An 18,686-nucleotide genomic window follows, 5' to 3' on the forward strand; every position below is an offset into this window, starting at 1 on the left:
TTCCGCCCCTTCCCCCGCCCCACTACCCGCCACAGATCAGATGAGGCCACGTGGTCTTCTGCCTGCGCTGGCATTCTGGCCTCCTAACCAGCCACCCATGTTTCCTCCAGAAGGTTCTCTTCACTGCGGCAAAGGAATCTAAAGAGTCTGCCTGTGCCCCTGTCCCTGTCAGTTCCCGGGCCCTGCTTGCTTCAGGTCACCTCTCCTGGCCCAGCCGTGTCCGCACTAGATGCGCCTCATCTGGGTTCCCAGAGCACCTGCGTGGATGGCCGGGTGGGTTTCCACACTGCACGAAGTTAGAACTGGTCCAGGAGGTCCATATGGTTTTCAGAGGCAGGGACCCTAGTAGCTCCTTAGACGCGGTCACAATCAGTGCCTGTTGAACGAGTGAATGAGTACGTTAGTGAAGGGGAAACGCTAATTGGCAGCGCCATTCATTCGCTCAGCACGTGTGTATCGAGTGCGAGCCATTGGCCAGTCACGGGCAGCAGGAGGAGTGAGGGCCGGATGGTGGCTGGGATGCTGGGAAGGTTTGACGGGCTGGCCTCAAGATTCAGGGTGTTTCTGGCTGCCAGGCCCCAGCGCCTGTGTTGGGGACATGCATTTATTGCTGCGTGTCCATCCACAATTCTAGCTAGCCCTGCCGTGCAGCCCTGCCCTGCTTTCTGGCCTGGTGTCCGGTCCTCTGCAGATGCCATATGGCCCAGGAATCAGCCTCTGCCCTCCTGCACTGTCCTGTCAAAGCCCACACCCCGCCTGCAGCTCTCAAGTCTCCTCAGGGACCTGTCCTCCCCCTCCCCAGCCACTCGGCTGTCCACTCCCCCTTCTCTCAGGCCCGACTGAGCTGCTTGTCATTTCCCAGCATGCCCTGGCTCTTACGGTCTTGTGATTTTGTGAATACTGTTCCCTCTACAGGAAAGCCTGTCCACACCAAGCCAGCCTGACCTTTGTTCCTTCTAGAAAAACATGAGGCAAGACAGAAAAAAAAGTTTAAATTACCCCAAATCCTGTTAGCTTTGTGGTTCGTGTCCTTCCGTACCTGTTTCTTTCCATATTTGTGATCATGAGCGAGTGTGCTCTTTTAGAAAAATGGGCTTGCACCACCCAAGCCGTGTGAGAACCTTTGCTTCCTGTACCTGTGAATGTTTTTCTGTCACTGAGCGTAACTACCTCACCAGAACAGTTCCTCGGGGTCCTGCTGTATGGCGGTTCTGAGTATACGACAGGATAGAACCATGTTGCGTATTGACGAAAACCTCTGGCACCCTGGTGCACGTCTGCACTCACCATGATCGCCGCTGGAGGTCTTCCCGGAGGTGGGCCCGTAGAGGGGACAGCGTGTACCCACTCAAACCCATCACCGTTTACTCTCGCTCTGCCCCACCCCACCATCCCCACGGCTGGGGGGGGGGTTCTCATCTCGCCCAACCTAAGTGAAAAATGACATCTGACTGGGTTAGTCATTCTCTTTTCAATGACGTCATCTGGTTTCCTGTCTTTACCGGTGTTCATACTCTTCCTTTACGAAATACCCTTCTTGTCCTTCGCCCGTTTTCTTTCTTCTGGGAGCATTTGCTGTGTCTTATTTATTGTCTTGTTAATTCAGTCACCCCTCCGCCTCCATTAAGACCCAGCCTCTCTCCCCTGTGGAGTCCTCCCTTGAGCCCCCACAGACATTTAAAGGCAGAATTTGACCCTCCCTCCCCTCTCACGCTACAGGGGAGGCCTTGGCCACAGGGTGCTCCCCTCCCCCAGCCGCCGGCCCCGGGGTCAATTTGAGAGACATAGCGTCTGGCTGCTCGGGTCGGCGAGTGTAATAGGAGATGCCAGGGCATCATTTCTCGGTTTTGACCTTGTCTAGAGAGAGGGCAGCATTTGGAACTGGAAGAGCAGTGGTTGTGAGGCCGCCGGGCAGGGCACCGACGGTGCTTTGCAAAGAGGCAATCTGGGTCTCCTCCAGGCAGCGGCTCTCGGAGTGCTGGCCGCCGACCCACAGCCGCTCCACAGAGAAACTCACGTCCCAGGCCCCACCCGGGCCCCCTGAATCAGCCAGGCCAGGGTGTCCGCACTTCTGATTTAACCTTCCTGGAGGTTACCGTGCTGGTGCGGGAGCAAGTCAGAGACGTGGAGCTCTGCCTGCAGGGTGGGGAGCGAGAGCTGGGGGCAGCGTGAACCGGGGGGGAGCGCTGGCCACTAGGACGCCCCTCAGCCTCAGCCTGAGTTTATTCATGCTTCATCCCTACCTGTGCTCTCTCTCTCACTCATCTACCTGCTCCCCTCTCCTCCAGATCTCCCATCGTGGGCTTCTGGTTGCCCTCACCTGCCAGCACTGACTCCAGGCAGGTCCTGCTCTCCTTAAGTCCCAGCGGCCTGTGCAGGGTCCATACCTGGCCCGAGCAGTGCCCCTGAGCACCCCTGTTCCCCCACCAGACCTCAGACTTTCCTTCGTCAGGGCTCGTCTTCCAGCGCCCTGAATGAGAGGGGGCCGCCCCTGACCCGCCTTCCTGGCCGGGATCCTGGCAGGCTCGCTGCCTCTAGGGGACAAGAGAATCATCAGAAGGGAGATTGGAAGTCTGCCCGCCTGACATCTTGGATCTCAGGCCGAGGCAGGCCTTGAGGGCTGTGCATTGCCCGGCATGGCTTATAGACCCTGTTAGAGAAGCAGTAATGTGGGGGCTGCTTGGAGATGAGGGCCTTCCCCCAGGCGCCTGCTCTGAGCCATACCGGCAGGCTTCTGCGCTGTTGGAGGGCCCCACTCTCCTCATTCACTTCCAGCAGCAGCGCTCAACTCCTCATTGCAGTCGCTGGGGAGCTTTCAGAAAACTGATGCCACCTCCCCTCCCACTCCACACACCCCCATACTGCTGTCATTGGTTCAGGCTATGACCCGGGCAGTGATCGTTTTTAGAAGCTGCCCTGGTGATTCTAGCAAGCAGCCAGAGTTGAACACGGTTGCTCTATGGGCAGCAGCTGGGTGGAGGCTGGGACTTGGCACTTCCGTGCGTGGCCTCATGTGGGTGCAAACCAGGGGCTCCCCTTCATTCCTCGGCTGCCTGCCCTCCCACCCCACGCTGGTGCCCGCCACAGAGTTGAACAGACTCCGAGAGGACAGGGCCAGACCCAGAACGGGGTGTGCAGAGATCCACCCCACGCAGCTCCAGGCCCCGGAAGGCCCGGGCCGGGCATGCTGGTGGGGAGCTACTCCCTGGCACTTAGGGAAACTCGGCCTCCTCTGAGCTCCCTCCTCCAGCAGCCAATCTGCGGGTCCCCTTGGTGGATCCTCCTGCTGCTGCCCCAGCCTGTGCGTCCACACCTGGTCTCGCTCCTGGGCCCGGCGGCCCGACCCCACTCCACCCAGCAGCCACCTCTGGGCCATCCCCAGTTCGTTTGTTCACCTGCGCTGGCCGCCTTCCATTTCCTGGAACACGCCAAGGCCCCTCTGCCTCACCGACTTGGCACTGCTCTTCTGTCTGGACTGCTGGCCCGCAGCCATCCGGCGTTTCACTGTAGTCATCGGCTCCTCAGAGGGCATTCCTGGCTGCCCTGTCGACCCCGGCCCTGTCCCATCAGTCCCTCTCAACCACAGCGGGGACTGTCCTCGTAGCACCTTGGTGGCAATTTTGTTCATTGGTTTCGTGCTGGTTTGTCATCCAGCTTGCCCACTGGAATGGCACATTCAGTGAGGCACAAGCTGTCCTTCATGATCATCGTCGCACGCCCTGGCCAGCCTGGCATGGGTCCTGACCCATAGTAGGTGCTCGGTTAATACTTGGCTCATTGAGGGGGAGGGAGGGCAAGCCTGGGAAAGGAGGCAGTGGCCATCTGGCGGTGTGTGACTGCCTGGGTGACGTTGGCAGGTGCAGGTACGTGGCGCTCAAGGAGGCCGCTCAGGAAGAATGTATGACAGACAAGAGCCAGAGGCAGAACCCTTGGGGGGCATCTCGATGGGATGGGTAGAAGACAGGGAGCTTGAGGAGGGACCGTTGGGGAGAAAGAAAACTTGCTGTTGTCATCACATCCTGGAGGAGGAGCACCTGTCCGTGGAGGGGCACCTGCGAGTGGCGGCTCCGGTGAGGGCAGGGCTGGCATTCTGCAGTGACCGCCCACGTTTGTATGCTGCCAGGAGCCACCTGCCGCTGAGCCAGGAGCGCGGCCTGGGCACGAGTCCTCATCCGTGTCTAGTGTTCCGAAGCAGGGCTTAGGCCACCTGCGCCACCAGTGAAGGAGACAGTTGGCCCAGGACTGGGATTGGCCTTGTGGAAAGAGCAGAAATACAGGAAGACCCGAGCTCGGGTTGTGCACACCAGAGGGGCAGAGGAGACCCTCTGGGGCCTGGGCCAGCGGGCTTCATGGCCTGGGCACCGTGACAGATGGGTAGAGCGGGGATCAGAGAGCAGATGTTTACGAGGAAAAATCCCAGCAAGCGTGTAGTTCAGTTCGGGAGTCTATACCACAGACCTTCTGCGTTCTCAGCTTTGACATTATAGTCAAATAATGTTGGCAAGGGGCCCTAAAGTTCCAGCCTGGAGCCGACCGTAGTCGTTACTGTGTTTTCTGAACTTCGGAGTCTGACTCTCCTGCTAGATGGGCCCCAGCCCCGTGGGCCTGTGGCTCCGGGGTCCTCACTGCCCATGGTCAGAGCGCAGTCTCTCAGACGTGTGGAGTTTCGTTCGAAGTTTGGGTGTGGGGGCGCATGTGGGGGTCACTTGGTTAAGTGTCCGGCTCTTGACTTCAGCTCAGGTCACGATCGCAGCGTCGTGAGGTCAAGTCCCGCATTGGGCTTCGAGCTCAGTGAGGAGTCTCCTTGTCCCTTTCCGGACCCACTGCTTGCTGTCATTTACTTGTTCTCTCTCTCTCTAATAAGAAATAAAATCTTAAGAAAAAGGAAAGAAGTGTGGAGGGTGAGGTTTGGGTTTTGTTTCTTTAAAAAAGAAACATGCAGAACTGCGGACAGTTTCTGTAGCTACTCTGCCCTGAAGGAGGGAGAGTACATCTCCCCAAGGCACTCCTTTGGTGTGGGCTGCGCACTGCCTGCCTTCCGCAGCCTGCAGCGTGGGGCGGGGTGGGGGGGGGGGACTTGACAGTGGAGAAACCTGGCAGACCCACGGCCTCGGCCAGGGGATCCGGGCCAGCAGCAGCAGCAATGGTGAGTTACGGGGACAGCACGCCCGCCCGTAGGGTGTCAGGAGGGCACTTCACTCCGGTGTCTTCCTCACAAAACGCAGCAGCCCAGCCTCACCATGGAAAAACATCTGATGGACCCAAGCTGCGGGAGATTTCACAACATTCCTGACCAGTGTCCTCCTTGGAACGCTCAGGGTCATCAAAAACAAGGGAAGTCCGAGAAGCCGTCCTGGCCAAGAGCAGCCTACGGAGATCTGATGGCTACATGCCCTGTCCTGTGGGATCCTCAATGGCCTCCTGGGACAGAAAGCGCCATTAGGGGAAAACAAAGGCCATCGGAATCCAGTGTGCTTAGCCAGCCACATATCAGTCCTCGTTCCTGAGTTGTAATAAATGTCCCATTCTGGCGGAAGATGTTACCACCAGGGGAAATGGGGTGTAGGCTCTTCAGGAACTCTGTATTATCTTTGTAACTTTAAATCTAAAAAGTAAAGGGTTTTGTCGGGGCTTTGTTTGTTTGAGGAAAGTGGCAAAACTGGGTTAGACTCTGCTAGGTTCCACGTCTCATTACCTCCCAGAGGGCCTGAGTTCAGCAGGCACCCGAGGAATTCTGCGTTATGTGGCTGAAGGCCTGGTGTTGTTTACCTCCTTGTTGTCACCTTCCACCACCTGGAGGAGGAGAGCGAGGCTCACCGCTCTAACTCTGTGCCCAGAGCAGTGCCCAGCACTCAGTGGCTGCCCCCTAGCATGGCACGTGGATGGGTAAGGGTAGGCGCGTTGGTTCTCTTCTCTGGGCCTCTGCCTGCCCCTCCTGTAGGGAAAGGACAAGGCTCCTCCTACTCCACCCACAGCCTTTGCTTCTCTGGGGGCCTCCTGGGAACCCATAGCCCCTCCCCTCTTAGGCTGAGACCCTCCCGTGGCATGCCATTGGTGGTCACTGTCGCCACTTGAATGTTTCACCAAGGAGAGGGGACACCTCTCTGTGACCCTAGATGTCTTTCTTAGTATCCTGTACCTCCTCCCCCTAAACCACACCCCACCCCACCCCGCCAGACTTCAGCTGCGGCTGCCGCCACTGTGGGCCACCGCCAAGGGCAGCCCTGGAGCCTTGGCCGGGGCTGTGACGCCAGGCACACGGCTGGCCTGGGACTGCTCTCAACTCCAGCTTCTCCTCCAGCTCCCTGGCGTCTGCTCCAAGCTGAGCTGTAGGATTGGGAAGTGTGGGACCTGACGCTGGGTGGCGCCAGAGCCCAGCAAACCTTCCCGCTCTGGGGGGAGTTGTGGAGAAACCCCTGGACACAGACAGCTGGTCCCCATTCGGCCCTCCCTGCCTGCCTGTCTTACCAGTTGTGACTGCCCTCTCTCCTCGCCCTTGGAGTCCCCACGTCTCAGCGGGCAGCCAGCGAGACTGATTGTTGTCATTGCCTTGGTGAGAGCTTCCGTGGGGAGCTATTAGTAACAGCGTTTCTTCTTTTTTTATTTTCAAGATTTTATGTATTTATTTGAGAGAGAGCACGTGTGCGCAGAAGCAGAGGGAGAGGGAAAGGGAGAGAATCCCAAGCCGACTCTGCGCTGAGCGTAGAGCCCAAAGCGGGGCTTGACGCGGGGCTCGATCTCATGACCCTGAGATCATGACAGTGGAAATCAGGAGTTGGACACTTAACTGACTGAGCCACCCAAGCGCCCCACATAGTACTTCTTTTTAAATAAAGGTAACATTTGTTCATTGTAGAAAGCTTGCAAGTTTGTCAAGAAGCGTAATAAAAAGCCAGTATAGATCGTGACCACTGGTCTCTTGAGCCCATTTCCCAGAGGCCGTGGCTCTTGGCGACCTCCTCCTCCTGAGCCCAGTCGGTCATCGCCCTGTTCACCCTCCCTGACTCTCGGCTGTTGACCATTGTGCACGTGTTCTCCCACACAGGGCACAGCCTCGGCTATGGCTTTGTGAACTACGTGACCGCCAAGGACGCGGAGAGAGCGATCAACACGCTGAATGGCCTGCGGCTCCAGTCAAAGACCATTAAGGTAAAGTGCGGCCGTCGCCACCTCGGCCCGGCCTGGGGGAGCGGCCTCCCCTTGCCTCCCCCAGATGAGGGATCTCCCCCTTATTTACTTCATCATCGCTGTTGAGGGGACCGCTGCACAGGGCCCTGCTTCTATGGGGGCATCTACTCGGAGCTGGAGTGGTGTCTGTCCAGTGCGTGCTGGGCGGGGACGGTCCCCTACCCCATGCTGCTGCCACTCAGCCGCCTCAGCTCGACGAGCAAAGGGACTGTCACCAGGAAGGGCACTTCGGTGAGGGCAGTCATCCCCTGCTCTGGTCCGGCGGTGCTGTCCTCATGCCGGACAAGCGTTTGTGCAGCATCCCCTCCCAGCCGACGTCTCCCTTCCTGCCCCATCACAGCCGGGTCCGTCACCTGCTCGGCCAGTGTTTATGGAACCCCTGCTGGGTGTCAGAACACGTGCACACAAAGGTTCAGAAAATAACCCGAAAATCTGAAAGTCACGTGTGGGAGAGGTACAGGGTGGGGGACCTTCTGTGGGGTGGCGTCACGTGGACTGGTGGCTTGAGCAAAGCAGGGAGCTATGCAGCGCAGCCAGGGGGGCCTCCGGCAGGACGGGACCACAGTCACTCCCCATTCGGGGGCTGCGGGAGCTTTCTGGGACAAGTTGGCAAGTCTTCCAGGCCTCACAGGACGGCTTCGTGTTCTCAGGCTGCTCTCACTTACCACCCCCTCCTTGTCTCAGCCCGGAGCCCTGCCTCCTCCCCCTCCCCATCCCCAAGTGTCTGTCTGCAGGCTCCTGTGATTCTGGGCAGCTCCAGACCCAGTCTGGGACTAATTTCATGTGTTCCCGACCTTTACTCCCTGCCGAGCCCTCCTTTAGAACTCCGGTCCTCGCACTGCCCCAGGCCAGTCCGCCGGCCTGGCTTCCTGCAGCAGCTTGGCAGGAACCGTGTCTGCCTACGTTACCTCCCTCGACGGGAAGCCACTCGGAATGAGACTGCCCTGTGTGAGCCTTTGGACCTGCTAGCCCAGCATCTCGTATCGCTGATCATGTGGGTGCCCAGAAAGGTCCCTCTTGGGACCTGTACCATGGCTGGGCTTCTCAGGCTTCCCTGGGCATCAGGACCATGGGGGTGCTTGTATAATTAATAAAGGTTCCCAGGGTTGCTGCGTGGGCCTCCCATGTCAAACCTCGGGGTGGCCTTGAGAGCCCGTGTCCCTCCTGCTAGGGAAGTCTTGGAGTCTGGCTGTTGGCCGCACACATTCAGTTTGGAGGGCGGTGGTCTGTTGCTTCTGCTAAACTGTTCGTGATACGGATTGCTCCGTGGTTTAATCATCCCCAACCCCACAAAACACTCCTCGGCCAACTTCCTGGGCCTGCCTGCACGTAGGGCCTGTCGCTTGCTCCCTGAGGACAGGAGCGCAACTCGTGCATTCCTATGGCTAGCTCCCAGAGCAGCCTTCCTCTGTGGGGGCTGGTGAAGGAAACCACATGTCACGGCCTCTCCACGCACCGGGTGACTGGTTCCTCTCCGCCAGCTCCGGGTTGTTTATTCTCAGCCCAAAGCTCCCAGTCTGTTAGGAATTCTCTCCTACATTTAGAAAATCTTTGCAGATGCCAGGAGAGCAGACAGTTACTCGGGTGCAGAAAACTCATCGTTATACAACCAGTACATTCAAGGGGCCACGTCCTCTGCCTGGTGCTGGGTTCCATGGCCTACAGCTGCCCTAGATAGCGCGCTTGTTAACAAAGATGTTAAGTCCGAGACCACTGCGTGACTGTACCTGGGATGGCCTTCTCCCAGCTTGGGGAGCCAGAGAGGTTCCCTCAGGAAAGTCAGAGTTGAGATCTGGGACAGGAGTTAGGGGTAGGGAAGGCCAGGGTGAGGACAAGGGGTACCTAGGCAGTGGCGTCTGCAAGGGCCAAAGTGTGCCACTTGCGGTGGGGCACAAGGCAAGGGTGGCTGCGCTGGGGGAGACTCAGGGCCGGCACGTTGTGGGAACTACAGGTTTTCCCCAAGGTTGAAGCCCCACTCTCACCACGAAAGCTGGATCTTTCCAAAGGCTCGTCTGCCCCCAAGACTCTGACGTTCTGCACCCCGCGGCCCACCTGGATGTGCCCTGGACCTCAGCAGCGTTTAGTCCATCCTCTTTGGTTCAAAAATCATTCCTCGATCCAAGTAGGGAGTGAGGAGTGTCCCTGTGCCCCGTGTCCTGTGCCAGCAGCGCAGGCAACCGCCGTGAGTGTGGGCCCGGCTCTTCCGTACCTTGTCTCCATTGTCCTCACCACAGCCTGGGAGAGGTGATCCCAATTTAGGCTTGAAGAAGCTGACGTTTTGAGTAATGACAGGTCTCCCAAGGTCACAGAGGTAGAGAGGGGCAAAGCCAGGGTTTGAAACCAGGACTGTGGCTCAGGGCACTTAACACCACTGCCAGGCCGCTTCCCCCGCCCAGCGCGGGAGGTAAACACCGGGACCCGGAACAGTATGACTGACGAGCTGCGAGCAGAGCGCAGGAGACGGCGGCGTACGTAGGCATCACTAGCAGGAACGGCAGCGGCTTTTGGGCCCTCGCTTAGCGACTGCTCCTGCCTGCTTGCGGTCCGCGTGTGACCGTGCGGTGTGCTGGCGATACCACAGCAAACATGAAAGTTCCGCCCTCTTCGGGTATCATACACCGTTATATAAGTAAGATACGTAGTTCATCAGATCGGGGTGCCTGCTGGGGAGGAAGTTCCCCGGGGGGAAGGGGCTGGGCACTGGCCGTGGGTGGAGCGGCTCCCTGGCCAGTCGGGTGCCCCGAGGGAGTGGAGTAGGTCCTCAGGGCTGCCGCAACACAGCACCAGAGGTGGTGTTTGTGGGGTTCGGGGCGTCACCCGGCTGACACTTGTTTTCATGGTCCCGGAGGCCATAGGTCTGAGATCAAGGTGTGCCGGGTTGGTTCCTTCCGAGGCCGTGAGGGAGAATCTGTCCCGGGCTCTCCCCTGGCTTGGGGGTCACTGGCCATGTCTGGTGTTGCTGGGCTCCCGGAAGCCTCACCCGGACGTCTCCCTTCACCTTCACATGGCGTTTTCCCGGGGGGCGTCTCTGGCCACTCTCCCCCTTTTTGCTAAGGACACAGTTACTGGATTTGCAGCCCACCCTGCTCCGGTGTTACTTCATTATGAATGAGCTCCGTGACCGTCCTCTTTCCCAGTGAGGTCACATTCTGCAGCGCTGGGGACTGGGACTGCGACATACGACTACGTGGAGGACGTGGCTCAGCCCCAGGAAGGTTTCTGGACAATGTGACAGGAAAAGACCTGCTTGGAGCGAAGCAGCCAGTGATGCCAGGAGCTTAGGAAAGAGGTGGTGGATCCGGTGTGTGGAGCCCGCCGGCTGCCAGGTGCTCTGGTGCAGTCTCCTTGGCTGCTGCCCTGACTCTGAACTTGATAGTGGTTGAAGGGAAGGAAAGCTGCGGTGGTCGTCACGGGCCTTGAAGATCCCGTTGTTGGAAGGTGCCAAGGCATTTGGCCGTAACTGGCATCTTCGCTCCAGCGCTTCATCAGCGATGGTCACGGTCCCTACCAGCCTCGGCGCCGCTTCGCCGGTGCCAGGCTCTCGGTCTGGGGATGCTCTTTCCCACCATGTCCTTCACTGAAAGCCGAGGCGGCCCCCAGCTACAGCCCCGTGCAGACCAATCTGCAGAGGACCAGACGGGAGGGTTCTGGGAGGCACTGCCTGTGGGCCCCGCCCAGGCAGGCCTGCCTTCCCCCTTCAGCCCTTCTGCCTGGGGCCGTTGGTGAAATGGGGCAGCTGGCAGCTGGCTGGCGAGGCTTCAAGCGGGGTCGGTTCTGCAGGCTGGTTGACGCAGACCCGCCACGTCTAGGCCCAGATGTGTGAGACCGTGGAGGAGTGTGACCAAGCCCCAGCGGACTGGCCAGACGCCGCCTCTGTGGAGAAGGGTCCCGGGGAAGTCCCTGCACGCCAGGGTGGCCTGTATCTCAGGGGACAATGCCACGTCTGCCCCAGGCCTTGGGCGCGTCACTGAGTGCCCACAGCGCTCCTGTACTGTAGGCCTATCCACGGTGCGTCGGGCCTGGACCCAGCACGGGGCAGCTGGCGGGGAACGTGCGGCTTGGGCAACACTACTGCTTGGGGGCCACCTGCCCCTGATGGGACCTGATGTCCTGGGGCGTCCTTCCAGTCAGGGCCACTTCTCTTCCACTCTCGTCTGATGTCCAGCCTCCGCGATCCTTGGCGGCTCTGCGGGGGGAAGCCGGGCTCTGACCGCACACGGTTTCTCTTTCCTTCTGCATCGCCCACTGGACTGCTTCCTGCTCTGCTGGCAAACGTTGTGCCTGTCGTCCCCTCTTAGGGCACGGCGTGCGTTCGGAGCCAGCAAGCACAGGAGTGAAGGGGTACGTGTGTGCTTGCCGTGAGGAGCCGCACTCGGCCCCTCCCGGCAGGCCTGAGCGTTGTGGTAGGAGGACACCTGTTGTCCGTGGCCTCGTGCTGCCCGGGGACGCCTGAGAGGTTGTGTCTGCTCCTGGGTTATGGTTTCAGGCTCCTAGTCTGCTCAGCTTTGTGACCCTGCTCAGCTTTGTGACATGATTTGGCACAAATTGGAAGTCCGGAGCCCCCTTCCCGCCGCCACCTCGTCTCCCAGCCTCCTAACTCGGTTCTGACTCCATTGGGTGCGATCGAGTCCTTTCCCTTCAGGCCTCCCCTTTGCAGACAGGGGCCCTGTCGCAGTTGCTCCTTCCCCTGTGACCTCAGTCCCATCTCTCCTCCTGGCCGGCCACAGCCGTGGCCCTAACCCTGAGCTGGGAAAGCACAAAGGCCGGCCGGCCGCGGAAGCCTCCGGGCTCCAGGGCGCACACGAGCCGTTTTATGGATGCTGCCGCGGAAGTTCCTTGCAGGCTTTTTTCAGTTTCACAAAAACAAAAGCCCAAAAAGCGTGGAGTCTTTTAATATCGAACACTCGAGTGTTGGACTGCGGGCTCCCCCAGCAGCCCTGGGTGCCCTCTGGGCTCCACTGGCAAGTTTGCCTCGGGAGGTGGGTGTCACCCTCTGGGCGGCGCCCACCTCCAGAGCCGCTGCCCTTCAGGCCCCTCACAGGCAGCACTGGGTCCCGTCCCCGCCTGCTCGCTGTCAGAGCGGGGAGGCCGCGGTGGGAGGAGAGACAGCTGGGGTTGAGCAGTCGCCCTGTCTGCTGCCAGCTGCGGGCCCTCAGTCTCTTGGCTTTGAGGACTTGGACTATGTGTGCCTCGCCGTGGGGTCTAAAGTCCAGGCTAGGCGCTGTCCGGCTCGCCGCTCGGCCTAGGTGAGCTGCTTGCACACGCCACCACAGGCGACGAGTGTCGGCCTGCTTTCTCACCGGACAGGTGGCTCTTTCCCACCTGCAAAGTTAACGCCCTCCCTCGATGCTTTGGCCACACGTCTGCCCTAACCCCAGAAAGTGGTTTTGTTTTCAAGGTGTCGTACGCTCGCCCGAGCTCAGAGGTCATCAAAGACGCCAACCTGTACATCAGTGGGCTCCCGCGGACCATGACCCAGAAGGACGTGGAGGACATGTTCTCTCGGTTCGGGCGAATCATCAACTCCCGGGTCCTTGTGGATCAGACCACAGGTACAGTGGGCGGCCCGGATGCGGGCTGAGGTTTTCCTGCAGCAAGGGCGAGAGTTTCCAGGAGGACAGGTCACTGTCTGAGTTTCAGCGGCAGAATAGTTATTCCCCCAGGGAGGACGGACTCCAAACGAGAAGACCTTGGCTTTTGTTTTACGAGGCTGGGGAGGTAAAAGCAGTAGTAGAGCGGCCCCCGTGTCAGGCCAGCATGTTACGGTGAAAACACCACGAGATCCTGGCACCTTCCCTCAAGCATCCAGATGTCCCGGCCTGGGTCGTGAGTGGGTTGGAAAGGCCACCGGTCAGCCATTCGCTACTGCTGCTCTCGCCCGTGCGGGACGGTCTTCCCGCATGCTGCAGAGTCCCCGCCTCTCACTGGCCCGAAGCCACAGGGTGGCTGTTTCTGAGGAGCCGGTCTCCAGCCTCCACGATCCGGGTGCCCCCGCCCCTCGGGTGGCACATTCAAAGCTCAGATTGTTTAAGGCAGTAAATTCCCCTCCCTGGCCATCCTGGCCCTTTCACCAGCCCCTCGTGGGTCGTCTCAGCCCAGAAGCTTAGCAGCTCGGGCTCCGGGCTTCGCAGGAGGCAGTGAGGCACGGCTGCGCTGAGGACCCCCGGCGCCCGGGAGCAGCCCTGTGCAGGAGGCTGGTGCCAGTCGGCCCTGACCGTGCGGCCTAGAGACTGGGGTCGGGACGTCAGTTGTCAGCCCTGGGCCTGGCTCTGCGTGGGGAGCAGCGAGCTTGGGCCGCACCTGCTTTAGGACTTCTCGGTTCTGTTCCCACCATGAGTGGGACACACTGCTGACACACTGGCGAGGAAGATTTTTGCTCACGGAGCCCCACGAAGCCGTTGCAATGCTCTGCGCTTGGTTTTCATGGTCTTCCAACACAGTGTGTCCACCCCCTTTGGCTGTGGTGTTACAGCAAACCCTGGGTAGTTTGGTCACAGGAAGTCCTCTAACTCGGAGGTGACCTCCCTTCCAAGAGACCGGCAGCGCCCCCAGGAGGCTGCAGAGCGGATCCCAGAGAGCAGGTGGGCTGGGCCTTCCTGGTCCATGGCCGCGGGGCGTGGAGGTGCACACACACTTACCTGCATCTCCCTGAGCTGTGTGCTTTGGGGTGGGTGGCCTTGCCACCCGCCCTCCCTCCCCCAACCCCTCTGTGGAAGCTCAGCTCTGCGTATGCTGGCCCCGCTGTCTGGGCCGAGGCCTGGCCTGGACAGGAGTGGCCGGCTCGAGTCCCCAGGGCCTGGAGGGGGAGGAGGGCCTTCTGGAGTGTGGCCCGCAGGTGCAGGTCGCCGGCGTTTCCCAGGAGCTCTGAGCAGCCCCGTTCTGCTGCAGACACCTGCTCTGACGCCAGGCTCTGCTGGAGGGACAAGGATCGCACCGCAGCCTCTGTTCTGCACCTTCGCCCTGGGGTGGGGGTGGGACGGGGTCCGGTAGGGATCCCATCTACTCAGTATCAACCCCCTTGATTGTACCAGGACGGTTTCCTGTGGTCCCTCAAGCTCCCCTTACCAACCTTCAAGTGCCAGTTGAGAGAGAACAGTCCAGTGGGCTGGCCGGTGCGCGTGTTTATCCCCAGCCCCACCTCTGTGGACTGCCTGGGGACCTGGATGGCGTGACCGTGCTACACATTCTGCTCCCGTGGCCCTCCTCTTGCCACACGTCCTGCTGTGCCCCTGCTCGTCTCCGTGCAGCCCAGCACGACCGGAGTAGAGCCGGATCTCCCCAAGAGCACCCCCACCCTGGCCACTAGCTTTCCCAGGGGCTCTCGCCACCCCGAGAGAGGTCACTTCTGCAGACCGTTCCCCACAGCCATTTGTGGGGCCTCTGGTCTCCCGTCCCTCTGTAAGGCTGCTGTCTCAGTGGGGGGTGGCGCCCAGGATCGGAGGGCTCCCGGCTTGGCCGTGAGTTCAGTGTGGCGTCCACGGGAGCGTCATGCTCCCACAGGCATCCCCGGGGAGCAGAGAACAGCGTGGTCGGCCGGCTTGCATGTCCGGTGTGCCTCCGCGCGATGTCCTCGTAGCGTGGACGGCAGGGGGCAGCTCTCTTAACCTTCTTCGTTGACAGAACTTCATTTTTAAATCTTTATTGCCTTCTTACCCAGTTCAGTTGTGAACTTGATAGTTTACTCATCTGGAAGTCATGCCATTCGTTGATCTCTGCCCTTGATTCTAAAAACATTAGAGGAAAAAACCACAGGGCCCCCTTCGAAAGGTGTTCGTTCCTCAGATCGTGTAGTAGGTTGCTTCGTTAGGTGTATGTTTCATCAGATCGCTGACTTTCTCTTCCTTGGTTCTCTTCATTTCACCTGGGTGGCTCCCATTTGAAAATCATTTTACAAAACCAAAACCGAGCAGGGAAACCACACTGACACACACACTCGCTCTCTGCTCAACGACAGGGTCACTCTCCGTAGAACAGAGCCGGCTCCCTGAAGCCAGCTTTCTGCAGGAGCCAGCCAGCGACGGCTGCCGGTTACGTTTGCCTGAGGCTGACTGTCCGTTCAGGCACCCATCTGTCAGAGCTGTCATTCATGCTGTTCAAGAGTAAATGTAAACCCTGTGTGTTGAGGGTATGGTTTTAGGTGTTCTTCTGAACTGAAATTGGAAAACGAGCTCAGTGTCTAGAATTTTCTTGGTACACGTGTGAATTGCTGGGTCTGTTTGCACTAACTCAGTGTTTCTGGCTCTGTGAATTTTTTTTTGTTTTTAAAGATTTTATTTATTTATTTGGCAGGCAGAGATCCCAAGTAGGCAGAGAGAGAGGGGAAGGCAGGCTCCCTGCTGAGCAGAGAGCCCAATGCGGGGCTCAATCCCAGGACCCCGGGATCATGACCTGAGCCAAAGGCAGAGGCTTTAACCCACTGAGCCACCCAGGTGCCCCTGGCTGTGTGAATTTTAAATTTATATTTCAACGATCACGGAGCCGAGGTGGAGGCAGCCGGGAGGCCACTAGGAGCAGCTGTGTGGCCCCCCAGGGTGCTGTGCTGGGGGGCGCCAGGAGGGGGAGTTTCCCAGTTGGGAGAGCTGGGGTTTGTGCTTTCAGACTCACCACGGAGCGTCTGCGGTGTGTTAAGCTGTAAACAAGGAAGCCGTGGCCCGAGGGTCCCCGGCTGCTGTCTGACTGCTGAGATGGGGCCCACGATGGAGCATCTGAGTCAGGCTGAGGCATGGGACTCTAAGCCCAGAGTGGGTGACTGTGCCTCACAGTGCACTTGTCACTTCAGCATCCCACCTGGCCTGTCTGAGTCTCTCTGTACCCCTCTGTGGCCTTTGGGCCAGCAGGGGAGACCCGCAGCCTGTGCCCATCATGCGGCAGTTGGTGGGGCCCTGTGGGAAGGGGTAAGGAAAGGTGCGGCAAGGGGGAGCTGCCTGGGGGACACCTGGTGCGCTCGCTTAGCTGGTGGCCCAAGGCCCTGGGCTGTCCTGCTTTAATAATTGCCATTCACTGTGTGCTGAAGGCATTTGTCTGGAGAAGAAAATGCGACTTCAGACAGGCTATGACTGGCAGTCGAAACAAGAGTGTCTGGGATAGGGCTGTCTCCCACTGTCACCCACCACCACCATTCCAGAATATATCCATGACTCCCGCCGTGACGTCATAGTCAGACTGGCCCTTGGCTGTCCTTCTCCACTGCACTTGGACCTTCACACTTGAACCCCTTTTTTCCTCCCCAGAGAAGGAGCTGGTCCTCTTCCACGGCTCCACCTTCCCTCACCCCAGCCCCACCCCGTTGGTCAAGTTCTGCAGGGGACGGTTCTCACTCCTCCCGGGCCTAGAATGCAGACGGATCAGGGTGGAGTGTGGCCGAGCCCCTTCTGCCCAGTCTGCTAGGTTTCACACACGCCACACCAGCCACTGCCTTCATAATCGGGCCTCGGCGCTCAGGCAGCCTGGTTCCGGCCCACGTTCTTACTCTGTTGAGAGATTAGATTACGGCAGGGACCCCGGGCCCGACTTCAGGAGGCTCAGTCTGGGTATAAGTAGCAAGAGACAGTGTCTTCCTGAGGCAGCTGGAGGCCGGGGACGGGTGGTCCTGGGCCTTGCCATGCAGGAGCAGAACGGGTGTGGAGTGGGACCTTAGAATGGATCATCCAAAAGGTGAATGAGCCGAGGGCAGGCGGAAAGGGCTGTTCCGCTAGGACTCCGTGCCCTCTGGGGATGATGGAGAAGGCCGAGCCGCCAGGGACTCTGTCGGGCCAGCTGGGAAGGCGACGGCCTGCGAAGGCCTGGCAGGACCGCAGGACCGACCATCACTCCTTGTTCACAGCGGCTGCTCCCGGGCCCTGCCGGCCGGAGAGTCCCTCAGACCCGACCCCGTTGCCTGCCCTCCCGCTCCTTGGCCTGGCGTTGCGCTGCCCGCGGGCACCGGGCACTGACGGGGCAGTGGCAGGTGGCGTTCCTTCCGCCACAGCTGAGAAAGAGGTTTGGGGGAGAGCCGTCAGCAGGAGACCGTTCGCCAGAGACCATAGCTGCTGCTGCAACCCAGAAGGAAGTCCGGAACCTTTATCTTTGTCAGTCCTTGTTTTTAAAAAATTCGCTCATTCATTTTCCTGTATAGGTTTAATTTTTGTTTGCCTCATGAAGATAGCGTCTGGTTTGAAGCACAGCAGCCTGACTGACTTGACTTTTTTTTTTTTTTTTTTTTTTTTTTTTCAGTTTGAAAAATCGTTGCCTTTTCCCCCCTAACTCCGTTTCTGTTGGTTTGTTGAAAAGGTTTGTCCAGAGGGGTTGCGTTTATCCGGTTTGACAAACGGTCGGAGGCAGAAGAGGCAATTACCAGTTTCAATGGTCATAAACCCCCAGGTTCCTCCGAGCCCATTACAGTGAAGTTTGCAGCCAACCCCAACCAGAACAAAAACGTGGCGCTGCTGTCCCAGCTCTACCACTCGCCCGCCAGACGGTTCGGAGGCCCCGTTCACCACCAGGCGCAGAGATTCAGGTGGGTCGGGAGGCGGCGCTCTCACGGGTGCAGCTCTGCCCCCCGCGGCCCGCGAGGCTGGTCCGAGCCCTGGCCCGTCTCCACGCCCCTGCCCCCACCGCAAGGTGTCTGCGCGGAAGGATGGATCGTTTCCATCCGAGTCTCCTGGGTTCCGTCTCCAGTCAGCCCGGGAAGCAGGGAGTACAGAGCACTCCCGGGTACGGGGTCTGGTGCCCTGAGTGAGGCCCGGAGTGTACAAGCGGGAACACACAGCCCCAGGCGTGCAGAGGCGAGAACTGCCCCGCTCCCTGGCCTGCGGGGAGCCCTCGCTCCTCCGCCTCCCCAGGGCTTCGCTGGTGAGAAGCCCCGTCCTGGAGGTGAATGATTTTCCAACATCCCCTCATCTTTCCAGATTGAAAGTGACCAGTTGGCCAGGATCTAGTAGGACAGAGACAGTGAGAGGCAGCAGCTTGGGCTTCCAAGTCTGGTGTGTTCGCTTCTTAAGAAGCGGCAGTCCCGACGGATGGGTCCTTTGGTTTTGTTTTTGTCGAAACCTAAAGCAGCGGCGTGAGGGTTTATCTCGGGCAGGTTGGGGACCCTTTTTCTGCGACTTTGCAGGTTTCCCATCTTTGTGTTAATCGGTGAGGTTGGGTAAAACCCTGCTTGTCGGCGCAGAGGCCGTTTGGGGAGGCACTGATTTTGGCACCTAGTAATGCGGAGTTCTCAGCTGGGCTCAGGTTCCAGAGCGAGCCTTCCATCGCTGGCTTTTCTAGTTCAAGGACAAAGGCAGGGGAAGTGTCTTGGGGCAGAAGTGAGCTCCATCCATTTTTGAAGGTCAGCGAACACAGTCCACTAAGGTGGGATGCGTGGACAGCCATGTGCAGCGGGTTCCGGCTCCCTGGGCAGCTGGGGAAGGGTGTGGGAGGAGGGGCTCTGGTCGCAGGAACGAGCAACAGCAAAGGAAGGGGGCCAGAGCAGCCGAAACTGATGGCCAGGCAGGAAGGGGGTCCCTACAACCAGAGAG

At 59.3% G+C, this 18,686-nt stretch overlaps 1 protein-coding gene across 1 annotated transcript in view; it reads left to right on the plus strand.

The window, feature by feature from the left end:
- ELAVL1 (ELAV like RNA binding protein 1) overlaps window positions 1–18,686 on the plus strand; it is a 36,792-nt gene that overhangs the window by 14,840 nt on the left and 3,266 nt on the right. The window contains exons 3-5 of the mRNA XM_045991989.1: window positions 7,046–7,149; window positions 12,587–12,740; window positions 17,458–17,683. Of these exons, the coding sequence (XP_045847945.1) occupies window positions 7,046–7,149; window positions 12,587–12,740; window positions 17,458–17,683 (484 nt within the window). The remainder of the gene's footprint in view (window positions 1–7,045; window positions 7,150–12,586; window positions 12,741–17,457; window positions 17,684–18,686) is intronic.

This window comes from Meles meles, chromosome 20 (assembly GCF_922984935.1).
Source record: "Meles meles chromosome 20, mMelMel3.1 paternal haplotype, whole genome shotgun sequence".
NCBI classification, from domain to species: domain Eukaryota; kingdom Metazoa; phylum Chordata; class Mammalia; order Carnivora; family Mustelidae; genus Meles; species Meles meles.